The 20,813-nt window shown below is 45.5% G+C and overlaps 1 protein-coding gene across 3 annotated transcripts; it reads left to right on the top strand.

Moving 5' to 3' along the window:
• The first annotated feature begins 196 nt into the window (after positions 1–196).
• On the top strand, positions 197–20,777 carry hcfc1a (host cell factor C1a). 3 transcript variants are annotated; one of them, XM_076268750.1, is made up of 28 exons: positions 197–329; positions 1,640–1,840; positions 3,407–3,555; positions 3,936–4,096; positions 5,523–5,731; positions 5,863–5,947; positions 6,057–6,163; positions 6,312–6,491; positions 6,728–7,075; positions 7,180–7,331; positions 7,521–7,703; positions 8,982–9,206; positions 10,017–10,118; positions 10,636–10,846; positions 11,072–11,214; positions 11,346–11,484; positions 11,779–11,993; positions 12,248–13,367; positions 13,576–13,709; positions 13,954–14,127; positions 14,442–14,775; positions 15,171–15,443; positions 15,878–15,975; positions 16,191–16,328; positions 16,554–16,739; positions 16,921–17,218; positions 18,287–18,347; positions 18,504–20,777. In XM_076268750.1, exons 2-28 carry the CDS (start codon positions 1,645–1,647, stop codon positions 18,538–18,540), a joined length of 5,658 nt encoding a protein of 1,885 aa, XP_076124865.1. In that variant the 5' UTR covers positions 197–329; positions 1,640–1,644; the 3' UTR covers positions 18,541–20,777. The 3 variants fall into 3 exon arrangements, with proteins under 3 accessions (XP_076124865.1, XP_076124866.1, XP_076124867.1); XM_076268751.1 differs by lacking the exon at positions 197–329 and adding an exon at positions 395–1,536; XM_076268752.1 differs by lacking the exon at positions 197–329 and having other exon boundaries at positions 396–1,840; positions 14,532–14,775.
• The last annotated feature ends 36 nt before the right edge of the window (positions 20,778–20,813 follow it).

Raw genomic sequence — 20,813 nt, 5'->3', positions numbered from 1 at the left:
TCCTCTCTTGGCAGATATTCCACAGAAATAAATGTATATCCGCGTATGTTGAAATTCACCAATGGAATACACCGCACTGGCAAGAAATGTTCACAAGCAATCTGTTTATCGTTAACCGTCATGTTTAAAAGAGTCGCCATATTTGTTAGGGATGAAGGCTCCTCGTTCGTAAATACCATAGGGTAAATACTCCCCGAAGGACTCAAAATATGGCGGCTTCCAGGCAAGCATGAGAGTGGATACTTCTGCGTTAATCGAATGATTCTGGAGTATCGTGTCTAAACTAAACCTGTAAAAAATATCTGCTGAAGAATAGTTACTCGAATACGGTAAGTGCATATTGATTTTGAGAAAACGGCTTCCTGTAAACTATGTTTTGTTTTGACAAACGGAGCGGCCATTTTTCTTGAGGGAGCTCGAAAAGTGGGCTGATTTGTCGACAAGATGGCTGCTTCCACTGGACAGCGTGAAAAATCATAACAATTGAAGTTACGCGCGTTAATTGTACAAGGGGTATTTCTATTGTGATTGTTAAATGACATGAATAAATCTGCTGCTCTTGTATGGCACTTACCTATCCGTGCATCTACATTTTAACGTTAGCCAGTGCTAACGTTACGTTGAGTAATTGAAGCTGGCGAGTTAGAATATGTTAGCTTCACCATTCATGTTATTGGAGAAAGTGATACAGTCGTGTAACTTAAGCAAGACGTAGTAGTATACTTGCGCTTGGGTATTGCATACACTTAAATCATTACATACTTAGGTAGGAGCAATTTTCCATTTCTTCATTGAATTGGTGACAAGATGGCGACTCCCAGGGAAGCATGAAAATAGATGCCTGCTATAAATGGAGAAACTATTTCATACATATTGGCTTTGTGTTTCGATGCAATGTGTACTCTCTGTTCTTACATTTCTCGCGATTAATTTCTGAATGAAGCTAAGTAAGTTGTTTGCGTCACCATATCACCAGATGTATGTTACCTTCTTAATTCTCAATATTTTTTTTTTTTCGAGTCGCCATTTTTTAAACTGGCGGAGGAGGTTTATTTGGCTGTTACAAGATGGCGACTCCCATGGAGGGGTACTCTCTAGTTTCTGAGGGATATCGGTGCAAAATGCAATTGCTATATGCGACATTTTGAAAATTTACTATAATATACTTTTTTCTTATTAATGATAGCAGTGTATGCACGCAAGTTTGCAAGTTTAGGAACCTGGTATTTTGTTGCAGACGGACCGGCTTTTTGTCTTCTTACGGAGCGTCTGTAAAATGGCGGCTTCCATGGATTTTAACGTTACATTTTCCTGAAATCATTTGAAATATTTGCAGTGGCTGTGGAAACCTCTTGTTTATCTCATTAGATAGATGTGAATAAACAACTTAGTTATCTTCTTATTGTGCGACAACAGACACTGAGTTTGATTGGATCCTCTGCTATTCTGCCAGCTAGCTAATTAGCCTGCTAAGTGGGATAGCTTAGCAGACGTTTTATTCATTTGGCGTAGCTGGTTAGCACTAGCATTTAGCAGGTTAGCCAGCCAGTTATTTTTGTCTTTAACTATATTTTCCATCGGTTCTATCTAACGGTGGCTGAAAAGGACTGCGCGTAATATAGATATTTTCTATACCCAGAGGACATGACATCCCCTGGTTCCGCTTTGTCTGGAACCAGCGGTTCAACGCTTCAGCCGCGTTGGAAGCGAGTTCTTGGATGGTCTGGCCCCGTCCCTCGGCCAAGACATGGACACAGAGCAGTTGCTATCAAGGAGCTAATGGTGGTGTTCGGAGGTGGGAATGAAGGGATTGTTGATGAGCTCCACGTCTATAACACAGGTATGTATTTTCCTTGGACTGTATAAAACCACAGGCTAAATCGCCTAGCTGAACCTCTCGTCACTTGGCATTTTCCCTACCACCTAACTAGCTGGGTATGCTCGCTATGCTGGGTAGCTCATATGCTAACACAGCATTCTTAGCGGTTTTGTTGCAAGTGGCTAAATCGGCTAGCGTTAGCAATGCTGCCTAGTATGCTTTCATCTAATGAGCAGATAGAGCTTAAATTAGCTGTGCATATAATGCTTTTTTATTTCTGTGTAAACTCGACAGAGTGTGTTTAATGTTACGCCTTAAAAAGTTAATTTCACGTTAATGGAATGGTTAGATATGCATCGGCAGTTTGATAGTAAGTGCTAGGTAAAAGCTTTCTTGTTAGTTGGCCATAAGTTAACCTACATTTACAGTTGCGAGCTGGTTAGCTATCTAGAATGCTACCTCAAGCTATCGGTAGTCTGCATGAGTGCTGGTTGCTCATAATATTTCCAATGTGGTGAATGAATAGTGAAGTAGTGCTGAATAACGTTAATTTATTACCATTCCGTGTAAACACCTAGCTTTTGTCTCACCAATGTCATCTACATTGGGTCCATCGACTCTTGGTAACGCAGCGTTACCCCTCAGTACCCTATCTGTACACATCACAAAAACTGTCCAAAGTGGTCCAGTAATTGTAAACATCAGCCGTGTAGCTAACCTTCGGTAGCGTTAGCCAAGCTATACCCCAGCCGTAGAGAGAAATGGCGCCATGAAGCAGAAGAAAAATGGCGGATTTGGCGTCACACAAGTCTTTCGGTTGCCATCAACTTTACAAAACATGCATCTTTTGCAAATCCGGCTTAGCCTTAGTATTATCATATAATTCAAAATTGATACTATTATGAGTAACATACTGTGCTACGAGTTTTGGAAATGCAACGTTTTGTTGTCTCTACTTTTTGTAATCAACGATCATAATGCGTGATCTTAATTTCAGTGGCAGTCATCAACACTAAAGGAAAACGAAAAAGTTTATCACTGACTGCTGTAAAGTTACTGTAAAACGGCTTAAACGGCAGATTGAGGGACTTGTATTGTGTGGGCGTGTCTGGTTAATGAAAGCTGTCGAAGATGGTTGTTCACCCTCTGCAGTCCATCACCAAATGTTGCACTGTACGATACACAACAGAGTTGATACTTTCCTGCACTGCATTCATCTTTTGTATTTTGTGATGTGTTTTTCTTAAGGAAGGTCGAAGGTCGTTGTTCACCCTTTACAGTCACCAAATATTATACTTTGGTACACTCACCTTAATTGATAGATGTTTTTGTCTGTTTGGATTTGTTTGCAACTGTAAATGTGACATCTGTTTGTCACAGCATGCCAGTAAATAAGCATTTATAATTTATCTAGCATTTAAGAAGTTAACTACCCAGTACCCATCAGCATTTTAGATTATTCCCGGCAATTTCCAAGTCCCTTATCCCATGTGGATTCATCTCTGCACCACAGCATTTAGAGCGATCCGAATATGAATGCCTCCTTACGTGCAGAATAAACTGACGTTTTCATCCATCCACTTCCAGCTACCAATCAGTGGTTTATCCCAGCCGTCCGTGGGGACATTCCTCCAGGCTGTGCAGCATACGGTTTTGTGTGCGATGGTACTCGACTGCTGGTGTTTGGAGGGATGGTGGAGTATGGGAAGTACAGCAATGACCTTTACGAACTGCAGGTAAGATTACCTACGCAACACTCTTTAATTACCCCCTGTTCTCACAGTGCAGAGGTCATGGTTCCAACACAGATGTTGGTTATTGATGGGACTGGCCATTTGACTGCCTTCTAGAGGTGTCCTGAGAAACTGTTACTTACAGGAAATTGTAACAGAATCTAAGCAAGTGACTGTTGTGTTGCATTGGCTGTTCTCTGGATTTAAATATGCCCTCCTATTGCATCATATTTGTCTTTCAAAACAGCAGAGCAACGTGAGCGACAGAAAATAAATAGTAACACAGCATCTGACAAAACATTGTGTTGCATTGCGCTGCACATGTGGTTGTATGATGTTGATTTTTCAGATTTGTAACTGTATTTTACATGTTTCATTCACAGGCCAGTAGATGGGAGTGGAAGAAATTGAAGCCAAAAGCCCCAAAGAATGGGCCCCCACCTTGCCCCCGTCTAGGGCACAGCTTTTCTCTAGTGGGCAATAAGTGCTACCTGTTTGGAGGGTTGGCCAATGATAGTGAAGACCCTAAAAACAACATTCCCAGGTATGCCGCAGCTGCAGCATATATTACAGTATAGCAGAAAAGAGTTGTTGTGCCTATGAGTAATAATAGCAATACATTACAGTAATGTCTTGTGTATTAGCCACATTGTGTATAAAAAGCAGGACAGTGTTTTATGCAAGATAAACAAAAAAAAACCTATATATTAACTGCCCCTGTTTATTAGATTAGATTGTCATTGTGCAGAGTTGTGTGTGTGTGTGTGGGGGGGGGGGGTAGTTATCACCGGAATTCAGAGCTAGAGTTCAGAGTTCAGTAGGGTGACAGCCGCAGGGAAGGAGTTTCCTCTGAACCTACTGGTTTGGGTGCAGAGAGACCTGTAACGCCTCCCAGAGGGTAGTGGGGTAAACAGGCTGTGGTTGGGGTGAGAACAGTCTTTGATGATGATCCACGCCTTACACAAGCATCATCTGTCCTGGATGGTCTCGATGGAGGGGAGGGAGGAACAGGGTTTTCACCACCCTCTGCACTGCTTTCCGGTCGGAGGCAGAGCAGTTGCCTTACCATACTGTGACACAGTTGGTCTCAATGGTGCAGCGGTAGAAGTTCACCAGGACCTGAGGAGACCGGTGGACCATCTTTAGTCTCCTCTCGATGAAGGGAAGTGAGGAACAAGGTTTTCACCACCCTCTGCCATACTGTGATACAGTAGGTCTCGATGGTGCAGCGGTAGAAGTTCACCAGGATCTGAGGAGACAGGTGGACCATCTTTAGTCTCCTCAGGAAGAACAGATACTGGTGAGCCTTCTTGATCAGGGTAGAGGTGTTGAAGGGTCCAAGAGAGGTCCTCAGAGTTATGGGCACCCAGAAACTTGAAGCTGTTGACACGTTCCACCTCAGTCTCGTTGATGATAATGGGGGTGTGTGTGCTAGCTTTAGACTTCCTGAAGTCCACAATTAGCTCTTTGGTCGTCTTGGTGTTGAGAGCCAGGTTGTTGTCAGTGCAACACGATGTTAGGTGCTGGACCTTCTCCCTGTAGGCCGTCTCATCGCTGTTACTGATGAGACCAATCACCGTAGTGTCGTCTGCAAACTTGACAATGCTGTTAGAGCCATGTACAGGTATGCAGTCGTAGGTGAAGAGGGAGTAAAGGAGAGGGCTCAGCACATCCCTGTGGTACGCCGGTGTTCAGGGTGATGGTTGAGGAGGTGTGATTATCTAACCTAACAGACTGAAGTCTGTTGGTTAGGAAGTCCAGAATCCAGTTACAGAGGGAGGTATTGATGCCTCAGCTGAAGAAATTTTGTAAAATCAATGTCATAAACCTAAGCTAATAGTTGGAAAATTACAGCTTACATTTTTGGGCGTAACATTCTCTGCTTAAAAATGCATTAAGAGGGCAGTGGTCTAATAATAATAAAACAAGTCACTCAGCTGTGTAAGTAATTAATTTGTATCTGCTGCAAGGTATCTAAATGACCTGTACACACTGGAGCTGCGTCCTGGCTCCTCTGTGGTGGGCTGGGACATCCCCATCACATATGGTGTGCTGCCTCCCCCACGCGAGAGCCATACTGCAGTGGTCTACACAGAGAAGGACACCAAGAAGTCACGGCTCGTCATCTACGGGGGCATGAGTGGCTGCCGCTTGGGAGACCTGTGGACCCTTGACATAGGTGGGTAAAAAAAGAGAGTGGAAGTCAGCCATGATTCAGGGATTCTAGTGATTCAGTGATTGAGCTCAACAGCTGAAGTGGGTGGTTCATCAAACTAACAAGAGGGTCTAATCTCTTTTGCCCTCATGTAGACACTCTCACCTGGAACAAGCCCGCACTGAGTGGCACAGCTCCCCTTCCACGCAGTCTTCACTCAGCCACCACCATCACAAACAAGTAAGAGTCCTCCCGCATGATGTCCCCATGAACTTGGCTCTGTTAAAGATTCTTGGTTCTGGTCTTTGCCAAAGATTTGGTGTGACATTATGTTCTTGTTTTTGTGCAGGATGTTTGTTTTTGGTGGCTGGGTGCCCCTGGTTATGGATGATGTGAAAGTGGCCACACACGAGAAAGAGTGGAAGTGTACAAATACACTGGCTTGTCTAAATTTGGGTATGAATTTTACCAAAAGCAGATATTTATTTATTTCATGACCTCAGTTCTTCCAAGCCTGCCATACCAGCATTAAAATGGTTTATGGAACTTCTGTTTTAGAATTGCTTTTGTTGTTTATGTTGAAATGTTTTTTATTTTTCCAAAGATTCAATGAATTGGGAGAATGTGTTGATGGACACCCTGGAAGATAATGTACCCAGAGCCCGTGCAGGACACTGTTCAGTGTCCATTAACTCTAGACTGTATGTGTGGAGTGGACGTGATGGGTACCGCAAAGCCTGGAATAACCAGGTGTGCTGCAAAGACTTATGGTATCTCGAGACAGGTGACTGCCCTTTTTTCTTTTTCGTTTGATTTGCCTCAATTTTTTATAACCCAAGGATAGTATGTATGTATGGTTAGTCTAATGCTTCATCATCAGTTTGGGTTAATCTGTTTCTTGACTGAGGTGCTACACATTTAGTTGAACAATATCTGTATTTGTGCAACTAGCATCTTAACCTTTGGTGTTGGCCATCATGTCTAAATTTGAAGAAGCTGACCCAAACTGTCTCCCTGCAGAGAGGCCACATGCGCCCTCGCGTGTGCAGCTGGTCCGTGCCAACACCAACTCCCTGGAGGTGAGCTGGGGCGCGGTGCCTACGGCCGACACCTACCTGCTGCAGCTGCAGAAGTACGACATCCCCTCTGCCACGGCGGCCACCTCGCCCAACCTCAACGCCGCTACCTCTCTCCCCAGCAACTCCCCCAAGAGCCCCGCGCCAGCGTCCGCCGCACCCGCGGCCCAGAGCCTGCCCCACACTGGCATCAGCCTGATGGCCCAGGCCTCCTCCCCGACCGCATCAGGCCTACCCGTCCTGCCCAACATGCCAGGCAGCCCACTGGGGGCCTCCACTGCTCGTGGCCCAGGTGTGTGTGTGTGTGTGTGTGTGCATACATTTCCAGTAGAGGTTCACCATGTGACTGGCTGTCAGGTTAAAGTCAAATGAACTGGATTTTGTGTTTTTCTGCAGCAATCCTGAAAGTGGCAGCTCCCCAGGGTGGCACTGGCACATCTATAGTCACTGTGCGTCAAGCCAACCAAGCTGGGAAGTCCCCAGTCACTGTGACGTCGCTTCCTGCAGGTGTTCGCATGGTTATACCAGCACAAACCACACAAGGAACGGTAAGGACTACTGGCTTCCTAGATCATATGGGTCTATTTGGAATAATAAGAAATATTTTATTTGACATCATTACATCACTTTCTTTAAGTAATAAATGCTCATACTTTTTTAACTGTCTGATGTTCTGCCCTCCACACCCTAATGCCAGGCTAATGCTTAAAGTTCTTTTATGCTTCTCTTTTTCACAGCCAATTGGAAACAGCCCTCAGATGAGTGGCATGGCAGCTCTGGCTGCTGCTGCAGCCGCAACACAGAAGATCCCGCCCTCATCCACTCCCACAATGCTAAGTGTTCCAGCTGGGGCTACCATTGTGAAGACTATGGCTGCTTCACCAGGCTCCACCACAGTCAAAATGGCCTCACCAGTCATGGTAAACTTGTTTACGTGCAGTGTTCTTATCATAGACAGATATGGACACAGCCATCTCATAGACTTCGAACATCACTTAATTGTTTTTTCCCCCTCGATGCTTTCCTAAATATCTTACCTGTGGACTTTCCCCAGACTGCCTTCAAGTTTCTTTTCCAGAGAATATGGTTACTTCGCTCCTATGCTCATAACGTCGTGATTGCATTGTTTTCGGAAAAAAGTTTATTACTCAGCCGTACACTGAGTTACGAGGTTATGGCACCATCACACAATGTTGTATTTCTCCAAAAATAGAAAATGTTCACATAAAGGTTTAAAACGCTTAAAGCGTTTCTAGCCTCAGAGCCTCCGAACGTTCGCCTAGGCCAGGGGTGGGCAAACTGCGGCCCGCGGGCCGGATCCGGCCCGCCAAGCACTTTCATCCGGCCCGCCGAGCATTTCATTTGGTTATCAGGCTGCTTGCTATTTTTTTCCTGTGTTAGAGACGACGTTGGTTAGCTTTTCTGCAAACTGCTTTTCACTCTCCTTAGAGAACAATGTCAATGTCAAAACATCATGTTAAATAGATATGATAGGCTTCTTCGTTATCTCCTTTGCAGCAGATCTAACGTGAATGTTATGCGTTTAATTGGGAATGCGTCATGCGCTCACGAGAGGGAGAGAGAGCGGCACGTTCCAGCTGGCTTGTCATTGATAATCGATATCTCCTTCTTATAAGAAACTTTTAAAAGGAAATCATGAAGGCAACAGTAGTTCCCACTACTGACCATTTAAAAACTGTGAGAGGGCGCAGCCATAGGTACAGCACTAGCCATAGCAGAGTGTGCAGAAGATCATGAGAAGAAATAAACGTGAATTCTTAAAGTGACAGTGCACAATTTATACATTTGTTAAACAGCATCAAATTAGCAGTAATTTTTAAGCAATTAATATTTTTAAACAAATACTTTTGATACACTAAATGATAGGCTATAAAAAACGTTCTTTTTTTATGTATGTGTCGTTGGGGGGGGGGGGGGGGGTGTTGTGCGGCCCACAGGCCAATTTTCAAAACCCAATGTGGCCCTTGAGCCAAAAAGTTTGCCCACCCCTGGCCTAAGCCCTTGGTTATTATGGAATGTACTTGCAGTGGTTAAAAAAAAAACCGAAAATATTAAAGGTCTTACTGTTGCCGAATTTGCATCTCATTTGTGAATGTGCTTGTTATTTATTTATTTATTTATTTATTTATTTATTTATGATTAACTTTCTGCTCTCTGATTACTTAATTCCATTCCAGGTGAGCAACCCCGCCACCCGCATGCTGAAGACGGCCGCAGCTCAAGTCGGCACGGCAACTGTGTCCAGCCCCAACACTTCCACTCGCCCCATCATCACTGTGCACAAGTCCGGCACCGTTACAGTGGCTCAGCAAGCCCAGGTGGTCACCACAGTGGTCGGTGGGGTCACTAAGACCATCACTCTTGTGAAGAGCCCTATCTCAATGGCAGGAGGAGGAACACTGGTAGGACTCCAATTTGAAAGCCTTCAGCTGCATTGTCTGGTTTTTTTTTTAAAGAGTTGCGAAATATAACATTAATAAGCTGAAATGGCTTAAAGGTGCAGTTGGATGATTTTTGGTGAAGGGAGGGCAATCGTTTCTGTGTCTTGTTTTAAATGGATGTGTTGGATGGTTGCACAGAAACAGAGAAACTGAACTGTGAAATGCATAGCATTGGGAAACACTGTGATATGTTGTTTGAGTAACATCATAATCTAAGTCTTGAGGTTGACAAGAAGAGACAAAATAGTTGCTGCACATTTAACACATCAGTGTGCTTGTCTGGCCCTGCTTTGTAGATGTCGTTTGTTTGTAGTTGTAATTATGTTTATGGCTAATCTTTGTGTTGAAAATGTGCAGTAGCTGTTTGCGTATCTGTCTGCCATGCAGTCATGTTTTAAGTGCCTGATAGCTCTTGTGCTGCAGGCTGTCACATCAAGGGGATTTCTCCACATCATTATCTGTGTGTTACTGTAGCTAATATGGAAGAGCATGGCTACTAGCGATGCTGGTAGTGCTTCAGGTCAAGTGCATAGTGATTCATGTCCCTCAGAGCATGCATACTGCTACTAATGTCTGCCAACATTGCACTGTGCTGTACTGTCGCTTTGGATAAAAGCGTCTGCAGAATGAGTAGATGTCGTAATTTTTTGTTGTTGTTTTTTTTTCTTCTCCCCCGTCTCTTGGTTGTTTGATTTTTAATTCAGTTTTTTTTCTCTGCACATATAACTAAGAAATACTTGCCTCCCTTGCTCTCCCCCTCTTAATGTGTAGTTCTCTAACCTGGGGAAGGTGATGTCCGTTGTGCAGACGAAGCCAGGGCAGTCTGCCTTGACCGGACAGGCCTCCACCAACCCACTCACTCAGATCATACAGGTGTGGGCCCGCTGTGTGCCTGTGTGTGCATGTGTGTGGTAGGGTGTGCATCCGTGGAGCTCACTACAACTGCCATCATCGGAGTCTTTCCTACCACCCTTCTGATGTGTTTTCCTGTTTTGCATTTCTTCCATTCCTTTCATGACGCTCTTTTTTAATAAAAAAATAAATACATATTATTTTATATATATATTATTTATTATTTTTTATATTACTATTTTTATCCAAAGCGACTGAGATGTCCTAAGAAGCATTATGCATTCAGCTAGGATAAGTTTTAATACAACACAATGCTGTGTATGCTTTTGTGAATAAATGCCATGCCATGCTAATGAGTGCTTAGTTTGTTGTGTAGTTGTATGCATATCCATTTAACACTAGGGTCTGCCAGTCTTCCTTGTTGGCCTTTCTTTGGATAAATCTAAGTCATATTGTCATCACAGGCCCTATCTCCAAGTGTCGTTGGATAGCCCAGTGCAAATAATGCAGACCTTAATTTATGTTCTCTGTCCTGCAGACAAAAGGGCCCCTCCCTGCAGGCACGATTCTGAAACTGGTGACCTCTGCGGATGGGAAGCCCACCACCATCATCACCACCAGCCAGGCAGGGGTGGCGGGCGGCAAACCCACCATCCTGGGCGTCAGCAGCATGTCGCCGACCTCCACCACCAAACCAGGCACCACCCATATCATCAAAACCATCCCCATGTCCGCCATTGGGGCCTCTGGTAAGAGCCACACATACCGGCCCTGTCAACAGAAACAAGTAATGTTGTTTTTGAGTAATACATGGAAAGTGAATATTTAGTTCTTACATTTTGCAAGAAAAGGCATTGTTCTATTGTGGAATTGGAGCAAATTGACAACCATAACTCCGGTATGCTCTCATAGTGTGCATTGTTCCATGCTGCTTTATTTTATTTTCATGCCGTTTTTCTGTTCTTTAAATCCAGGTGTTACCAGTAGTGCTGGGATGAAGTCCCCCATCACCATTTTCACCACCAAGGCCTTCACCTCTGGCACGGGCACCCCTGGCAAGATAATCACTACTGTGCCAAAGCTGGGCGGTGCAGCAGGCCAGCAGGGCCTTACTCAGGTATCACCACCAAAACCATGCTTACTTCCAGTAGAGGATGTCTATGGGAACCGTCATTTAAAACAAGAGACAATGGAGTTGGAATTTTATATTTTGTGTAATTGTTTTTGTTCTATTCTGTTTTCTTGTAGGTGGTTTTGAAGGGAGCACCAGGTCAACCTGGGACGATCCTACGAACAGTGCCCATGAGCGGAGTTCGACTGGTTTCCCCAGTGTCCGTATCTACTGTTAAGCCAACTGTGACCACCTTGGTTGTCAAAGGAACCACAGGTAATCATTATGACTCCGGTCACTATTTTCCAATTGTCTGTCCATGTGTGCATGGTTCCGTCCGTTACAGCAGAACCAATTAGGTATACAGGTCAAAGGACAAGGTCGTGGGTTCATATTTGAATTATTTTTGATTGACATTTACTTTTCATGTAAGTACATGACATGATTGGGTCAGGGGGTCATGGTCAGGTTCTGTTTCAGACATCTGAAGTATGCTATCTAAAGCATTTAGCATTTTTTACAGAAGCATGTTTTGTTGACAGTGCTACATCTCATTGTATAATTATCCAGGGGTCACTACTCTGGGCACAGTCACTGGGACCGTCTCTAGCAGCCTGGCTGGTGGCAGCGTCCCCAGTGCCAACGCCTCCCTGGCCACACCCATCACCACGCTGGGAAGTATCGCCACCCTGTCTAGTCAGGTGATTAACCCAGCAACCATCACGGTGTCTGCAGCGCAGACTAGCCTCACCACGGCAACAGCCCTCCCCACCACCTCCATACAGGTGAGTTGGCTAGTCTGTTCTTGCTTAATGACCCAGCCAACAATGTTCAGGTTTACTTCACAGATCCGATGTAAAAATAGGGTTGGGTATTTCTTACACTTTAGTTTTTTTCTTGCTTTAACTAATTATTATTTCTTTAGGTTTTTGTAATGTAGAAATCCATTTGCCTCTTACTCTGAACCCCCTTTTAAGAATACATAACCACATCAAATACCCAGACTGACCTTTTGCATCCCTCCCTTCTCTTTATGTAGTCGGCAGGACAGCCTACCCAGGTGACCCTAATCACGAGCCCCAGCAGTGCAGAGGCTCAGGCGGGTCAGGACCTGCCCGTGTCCATCCTGGCGTCGCCAACGTCCGAGCAGCCCAGCTCTTCCGAGACGGCCGCCAGCGACACCTCTGGCTCGGTCACACTGGTCTGCTCCAACCCTCCCTGTGAAACGCACGAGACGGGCACAACCAACACAGCCACCACGGCCACCGTCAACATGGGCGGGACGCAGCGAGTCTGCTCCAACCCGCCCTGCGAGACCCATGAAACGGGCACTACCAACACTGCCACCACGGCGTCCTCGAACATGGGTGGTGCCACTCAGGTTTGTTCCAACCCACCCTGCGAAACCCACGAGACAGGCACTACTAACACATCCACCACAGCGTCCTCAAACATGGGTGCTGGCGACCAGATGGCCACCGGTACCGCGCAGAGGGTTTGCTCCAACCCACCTCGCGAGACGCACGAGACGGGCACTACCAACACAGCCACCACAGCGTCCTCAAACATGGGTGCTGGCGACCAGATGGCCACCGGTACCGCGCAGAGGGTTTGCTCCAACCCACCTCGCGAGACGCACGAGATGGGCACTACCAACACAGCCACCACAGCGTCCTCAAACATGGGTGCTGGCGACCAGATGGCCACCGGTACCGCGCAGAGGGTTTGCACCAACCCACCTCGCGAGACGCACGAGACGGGCACTACCAACACAGCCACCACAGCGTCCTCAAACATGGGTGCTGGCGACCAGATGGCCACCGGTACCGCGCAGAGGGTTTGCTCCAACCCGCCCTGCGAAACCCACGAGACGGGCACTACTAACACATCCACCACAGCGTCCTCAAACATGGGTGCTGGCACTCAGACGGGCACCAGTACCGCGCAGAGGGTTTGCTCCAACCCGCCCTGTGAGACGCACGAGACGGGCACTACCAACACTGCCACCACAGCGTCCTCAAGCATGAGTGCTGGCGACCAGACGGCTACCGGTACCGTGCAGAGGGTTTGCTCCAACCCGCCCTGTGAAACCCACGAGACAGGCACTACCAACACTGCGACCACAGCTACCTGCAACCTGGAGACTGGAGAAGGCGCAGGTAAGTGCTCAGGGCGTGATCAGCAAAGCATCCTTGACGGGGACAAGTGCAGGGTTCTTGTGTTCCTGTGTGGTTTAGTTATTTTTTTTGGTTGACCAAACTTACCATTCCAACTTATTTATCAGTTGGAATGCTTATCATGTTCTGCTTCAGATTGGCATTGAGTGTGTGACGTCAGTAGTCTGACCGTGTGTGTGTCTGTGTATAGCCCAGCAGAGTACAGAGTCTTCGGAAGCAACCAGCAGCACAGAGGTGCCCTCAACATCGTCCACGGCAGCTGGATCCAGTCGAGCGGTCACCACAGTTACTCAGGCCACACCCGCACCTGGACCCTCGGTTCCTGTAAGTGTTCACCTCACTACAACTCCTTTCAATTTGACACCACTGTCTTCGCAAGCATCGAAGTAACGACAGTTTAAATGTTAGTAAAGGTTTAGATTAGTAAGGACTAATTTAAATTTTCTCTGGTTGACTAGGAAAATAATGTACAGGTAAATATTGTTTGAAATAGGACTTTATTCTGCATCAGTTTGTGTGCACACGATGAACGGTTAATAATCTTTTCTCTCTTCGTCTGCCTCATTAGTCCATCTCGTCCATCGCTGAGTCGTCGGGTTCCGTACCAGCAGAGCTCACTCAGGACGAGCTGACTGCAGCGGGCAGCTCCGAGGCTGTGGCGTCTGAGGAGCCCATGCAGACAGACTGCCCACCAGAGGGTGCCATGCCCATGGAGGAAGGAGATGCTGCACACACAACTCAGGTACTGCTGCTGCTACACACACACAGGGCAATTTTGAAATTGGCTTGTTGTGATCATAGATAGCAGTACAGACTGAATTTAAGAATAGTTTTGAGGGACATTTTTTTTATGTTCTTAAAACAGAAGTGTAATGTAGGGAAAGTAGTGTATGTCAACTTGAAATGAGGGAATACATATCACACTTACAAGCTAACAGTGTGTATTGGTTATGCTTTCTTCATAAGCTTTGTTGTCTGACTGAGTTCATGGTGTTTAACAGTTAACATTACACAAACTCATCCTTACTTCCACCCCCCCCCCCCCAACCCTACTAGAGCTACATGTTGCTGGAAGCATCCTCTACCCAGCATTTCGGCATGTTGAGCTCCCCTCTTCTCACGCCTCTTTCTCTTCATGATGTCCAGATGGCGGAGTCCGCATCCCAGGAGGCCGAGGCCCTGGGCCTGCCCCCAGAGCTCATGTCTGAGGGCCAGACCACCACGCTGATGGTGACTGGCCTGACCCCCGAAGAGCTGGCCGTGACCGCCGCGGCGGAGGCCGCAGCACAAGCTGCCGCTACGGAGGAAGCCCAGGCTCTGGCCGCCTCTGAGGAGGCCCAGGCCCTGGCCATCCAGGCAGTGCTGCAGGCCGCCCAGCAGGCTGTCATGAGTGAGTACTGGACTAATGGAGCTCCACAATGAGGGTCTCTGACTCAGACGTTTGAGAGTGATAAAATCCTTGAGGAGACGTAACTTTTCTGCCAGGCGGGTTGGGTTATGCCTGGGCAGTAAATTAAATATTCTGCCAAGGCGTGGATTTTGGTGTGAATAGTAATGCTGCTTCTGTTGTGTTGTGAAACCTAGTTTTATTATGGCAGTGCTGTGAGCAATGTTTGGGTGCATCTGAAAGAAAAAGATAGGCCCACCAATGTAAAAAGTTTTGTAGCTCTGGCAATACTGTGTAGTTTCTCGGTGTCCGGTATGTGATTGATTGACAACTGCTGTAAAGTTGACTTGGTATTGGGCGTTGGCTTGATGCTCACGCTTTCTCTTGTTCCTCCCCAGGCGAAGGCAACACTGGCTCAGAGCAGCAGACCCACACCATCCCCATCGTGCTCACCCCGCAGGAACTGGCGGCACTCGTTCAGCAGCAGCAGCAGCTCCAGGAGGCCCAGGCGGCCGCCCAGCAGCAGGCACAGGAGCAGGCTGCGCCCACCGAGGGCCTGGCCCCCGCCGACAGCCTCAACGACCCCGCCTCCGAGAGCAACGGCCACGGTGACATGGCCGCCGCCGTCTCCAGTGCTGTCGCCGGGTTGCTCCCCAGCACCGCTGCTGAGAGTAAGACCAGACGCTCAGAGCTGTGTTTAGAGTTCTCACACACAGTGCTGTAATTCAGGCATGGGCCAATAGATAATAAATAGTAGTAATAACACTTTTAATTAGTAAAGCCCTTTTCAAGACACTCGAAGATGCTTTACAGTTTTCATGTAGATGCATAACACACAAGATATGAGCAAGGCTACCTAAATACACAAACACTCAGGTACATGGATAAAGCAGAAGACAAAACATAACCAAGACAAAGATATAATTGCATGCAATGGCTTTGAAAATGATTGATCTTTTTCTGAAGATTTTTTTTAAGGTTTTTTCCTGAATCTTCAGGTCCTAGTATTCACATTCTGTTTTTGCTGTGCTATACATTTCACTGCTTTACTCTTGAATTCCAGACATAATATGTAACCAGCCACTGTTTTTACCTGTCTTTGTAGCATTGGCGCCATCCAACACCTTTGCAACAGTAGCAGTAGCCAGCCCCGCCAAGATGCAGGCTGCAGCAACACTGGCTGAAGTGGCCAATGGCATCGAGGTAATGGACAATTGTCTGAGCATGGTCAATCCAGCCATATAGTTATGTGACAGATATTTGATACTTCAAACTGCCATTACTATCATTATCCAATTCCAACTATCAACTATCCAATTAATTACTCAATACTAGAATTGGTGTTGAATATTGTTGGGAGTCATTGGGACTATTGTTTGGAAGGAATAAAGAAATGTTCGTGCTTCCTGGTCTTGCAGAAGCAGAGTGCTCCTCCTGCCCCAGTCCGAGTCCCAGTAAAGAAAGAGAACCAGTGGTATGACGTGGGAATCGTCAAGGTGACCAACATGGTGGTGACGCATTATTATATACCGGGAGGTGACTCTGCCTACTCAGAGGTGAGACTGTTAAACCCAGCCTTTTGTTCATGTTTGCACAAATGCCTTGTATTTGACTTGCCATGGCACATAAACATCCAAGTTGTTCAAATGCATATTGCTGAATAATTTTGTTAATGTCTTGTAGGATGAATAAAAGGATTGTATTTAAAGTTTGCAAAATATTTGTATTTTTCTGCTGAGCACTATAACACAAGCTGATGTATGTATGTATGTGTGTTTTAGGATGACTCGGGAGCCATGCCCGACTACACTGAAATGAAGAGGATGGAGTTGCAGCCAGGCACAGCATACAAGTTCCGAGTAGCGGGAATCAATGCCTGCGGCCGTGGCGCCTTCTCAGAAATATCCGCTTTCAAGACCTGCCTGCCAGGCTTCCCAGGGGCACCTTGTGCCATCAAAATCAGCAAGGTGAGGGAGAGTTTACCGCTACTCGCTTACACCGGCTCTGGTCTCTACTGATCTTCTTTGTGACCATAACTAAACTCGTATTCATAATCACATTTCTGTGACCATGCATTATCTCTTACCTCCCATACTTAGTTCTTTTTTAACTGAAGCATCATTTCGTCCATCTTCTGTTTCTCTCCAGAGCCCAGACGGTGCCCACTTGACGTGGGAGCCGCCGTCGGTCACGTCGGGCAAGATCATCGAGTACTCTGTGTACCTGGCCATCCAGAGCTCGCAAACCACCGAGGCCAAGCCGTCGGCGCCAGCCCAGCTGGCCTTCATGCGGGTGTACTGCGGGCCCAGCCCGTCCTGCCTGGTGCAGTCTTCCAGCCTGTCCAACGCACACATCGACTACACCACCAAGCCTGCCATCATCTTCCGTATCGCCGCACGCAACGAGAAGGGCTATGGCCCTGCTACGCAAGTCCGATGGCTCCAAGGTGGGTCCCGTGCTCCATTTGTGAACATTTGAAGGGCTCGCTGTTGAGTCCAATAGATTCCTTGGCCGTGTCTTCCAACCATATGTGACCCTGCAAGGCGAGTCGTTTTGGTAAAATTTACACAATTAAGTCATTGTGCTCACATGAACGGCCATTGACTAAGCCCTTAAAACGATATGTATATTCGAGGGTATTGCAAAAAGTATCGCTCAGATAACCGCATCCAAAGTTGGCATGGTTCTCCTGTCACGATACGCCAGAAGAGGAGAAAATCACCTTTTTAAGTAAATTGTCACGTGCGATAGTGTGAGGACACGGCTATCATTAGCCTTACGGTAGCGTGAAGCAGGTGACTGACTATGTCCAGTTTCATCAACCGAGTGAGTGTCTTTTTCTGCCCCCTACTTAATACCTGGGACGGTCATAAGGTGTCACTATAGTGTTAATGTATTTCGGGGCAAGTAAGGGGAGAAGAAGTTCTGTGTACACAGATTGTGTAGGCTAAAGGCCCACTTTTAAAATGTGCTACGTCAATGGAATATTTCTCCCGGTCCATAAAATGACGCCAGGATATTTTTAAAAGTTTGTGCTTTTGACCGTTCGTGCACTAAACACAAGTCTTTTCACATTCATATTCGGTTACATCTGCCAAGAACGATAGAGAGCTTACACATTGAGTAACGAGTAGCCTAATGAGTAAATTTTAGCTCTACCGTAAAACCTTATAGCGGCCTGGACTAATGGAATGACTGCTAATGTGTTAAATCTTCACCTAAATAAAGACAGGGTTTAACAGTCAAAACGTATGTTTATCCGTGAAATTAGTTCACAATATGAAAGTGTAGACTGTATACTGTCGAATTATGCGAAAACGTGAAATTCGTCATTTTAACCCGTACGTTTGTTTATCGTGGATTTTCTCAAAATAGCACTGTGCAAGACGACTGGTTTCGCCTTGCAGGGTCACATATCTGGTGTATCTCTAGTGTCACTAATTGTCAGTTACATTGTTATTAATAGATGCTTTTTTTAAAGCCTTTATGCTTATGATGCTTATTTGAATTTCAGAGTCTAGCAAAGATGCTGCAGCTAAGCCGGCTGCCAAGAGAGCAGTGTCCTCCCCAGACGTGTGAGTTTTCAAAAATCACATTTATCCATGTTTCCTACATCTGTACCCTGTAGTAACCTCCTATTCTTGGCACTGTAGTAGCACTGAAGCAGGTGTACGTGTGTGTGTGGGTTTGGTTTTTGTCAGCACTCATGTTGTGTGTTTTCTCTTTTCCAGGAAAACTGGTCCTAAGAAGGCCCGGATGGATCAATGAGGCAATGTTGAGGCCTGTGCCCCCACCCCCCCCCTACCCCCCCTCTCTGCATCCCTCTGCCTCCTCCCCAACCCTTTAGCGACTTTAGAGACTACAGGCACAAACACCATGGAACATTTACTGTACCCAGCCAAGCAGTGTGTGTGTGTGTGTGTGTTTTTGTTTTTGTTTTTCTCTTTCTCTCAACATTTGGCATTGCATCATTTACCATTTACCTTTTTCAGCTGTGAACAAAAGAAATGATCAAGTACGTTTTACTTTTGTTTCCTCTTTTTTGGCGAAAACCCCACCCCCTCACTCACACACACTTTTTTTAAGCGATAGGTGGCATTCCGGAAAAAAGAAAAACCAAAAAAAAAAGCCTTTCTCTTCTGCCAAGTCTTCCTCTTCTTTTTTTTCCCTGGCCTTCCTGCATAATTTCCTAAGTATGCCATTTGCTCCTGGCAGGATTTGATTAGGTGAGCTTTTTACAAACAGCATGCCAGGCTGCTGCCAGCTGGCTCGGGATAAGGAGGAAACTGAGCAACTCTGGCAAAACAGGCAGAGGACTGCAGGGGTGGACATTTCATCCAACAACTTGCAAACCTAAAGTAAAACAAAGCACTTGACCATACACGCACGCACACACACACGGGACACACACACATTGGACACTCTTCCCCCCCCCCCCCCAATTTTTTTTTTCTTTCTGGTGGAAGGACCACCAGCCTCCCACTCAAAACAAAACACATGGAGACGTTAACACTGAACGCGTGCAGCTCTGGAATCCTGGTTAAGGCATCAGTGTGCACCGGTGTGAGAGGAGACCCGTTTGGGATGTTGCCACCATGACGTGAACGGCGGAGTGGACAGGATCGAGTAGAGACAGACTTTGTTACAACCGAGACTTGCAGTATATATTCACATACACGCCACATGCACACCGAAACAGAAAAAAAAAAGAAAAGAAAAAAAACTTCCCAAAAAATTAGAAAGCTATGATGCAGAATATCTTTGTGTAGTTTATTTTTGTATTTTTACGCTTTTCTCTTGTGTGTATGTGGATGTCAAGTGTGTTTTTTTTTTTTTTTTTTTTTTTTTTTTTTTTTTAATAATCCCTGTAGTTATGTCAAACCTGGGCTCGAGAAGGACATCATTTTAAAATCTCAGTTGGACCTGTTCATTGTTATTGCAAGAAAAGAGAAGGGGCTTTTGTACTTTGATTCGGCACGTAGATGAAATAGGAACGAAGGGAACTTGGACTTGGACCCAGGGAAAAGGGGGTTTTTTACCCTTCTTTTGTTTTTCTTTTCCCCCCTCTCCTGTTTACGACTTTTCAAATGCTCGTCATTAATTTAGTGGACATGTATGCCAAACATGGAATTGTAAAGTATATAATAAACTAAATCTGTAACTCATTTTTGACCACCCCCCCATCCCCCTAAGCATACCTTGATTTTTGTTTTTCCCCAGACCTTGGTGTCCATTTAATGCTTTTTAAAATATATATGTATAAATATATATATTACAGGCTCTAAGACTTCATGAATCCTCCCTCAACTACGTTTTTAGATATGTTATAAACAATTTTTAGATATCTTTTCTTTTCCCTTTCTCTCCCTTACCCTCGGCTTATTTTGTGAAGGAAAATTACCTGTGAAGCTCTGAAATAAATTTTTACCTTCATTCTTTTTGGGACTCCATATTTTACAGACTGCTTAAAAGCAAAGAGTTTACTGTGGGTCAAGATTCCAGAAGTTTCCCTGAAGGCAGTGTGTTAGGGAAAGGGGGGTGGGGGGGGAGTGTAGTGAGTTGCCAAGTCTCGGTACTGCATTGTGGATACAGTTGTAAAGGAGTCTATTCACACTATAAAAAAGTTATGAGACATTTGGGCCTTTTTATATAATTAACGGTAAGAGGAAGAAGTTGTTTTTACATGTTAGTCATCTCTTTTTGTGTTGGAAATATTTGAAACGAAAATATAAATACTGTCCTTCATTAAGCATCTGACTTCATATTGTTTTTATTAATTTTGTAACAGAAAATTAAAACAATTTAAACTTTTACATTTTGCATTATTCCATTTGAACACAGACAAATGGTTTGTGAATAGATGTAGTACGCCTTTTTTGCAGATACCCCCTTGTACATAGATTTGTCTTAAGAAGACATGCATGCAAACCACTGTTTGTGTTGTCATGCCTTAAACTCTGACCCAATCTGATGAGGATTGAAAAAAATAAAAAGATTCATTTTAAGTGCATGTTGTTGGTGCTGTTTGCTGTGGACATGCT

The sequence above is a fragment of the Alosa pseudoharengus genome, unplaced genomic scaffold, assembly GCF_046254945.1.
Source record: "Alosa pseudoharengus isolate Yale_2024_CS ecotype anadromous, Long Island Sound unplaced genomic scaffold, YU_APseudo_1.1 YU_APseudo_1.1_scf_5, whole genome shotgun sequence".
NCBI lineage: Eukaryota > Metazoa > Chordata > Actinopteri > Clupeiformes > Clupeidae > Alosa > Alosa pseudoharengus.
This window is presented reverse-complemented; position numbering and strand designations above follow the sequence as displayed.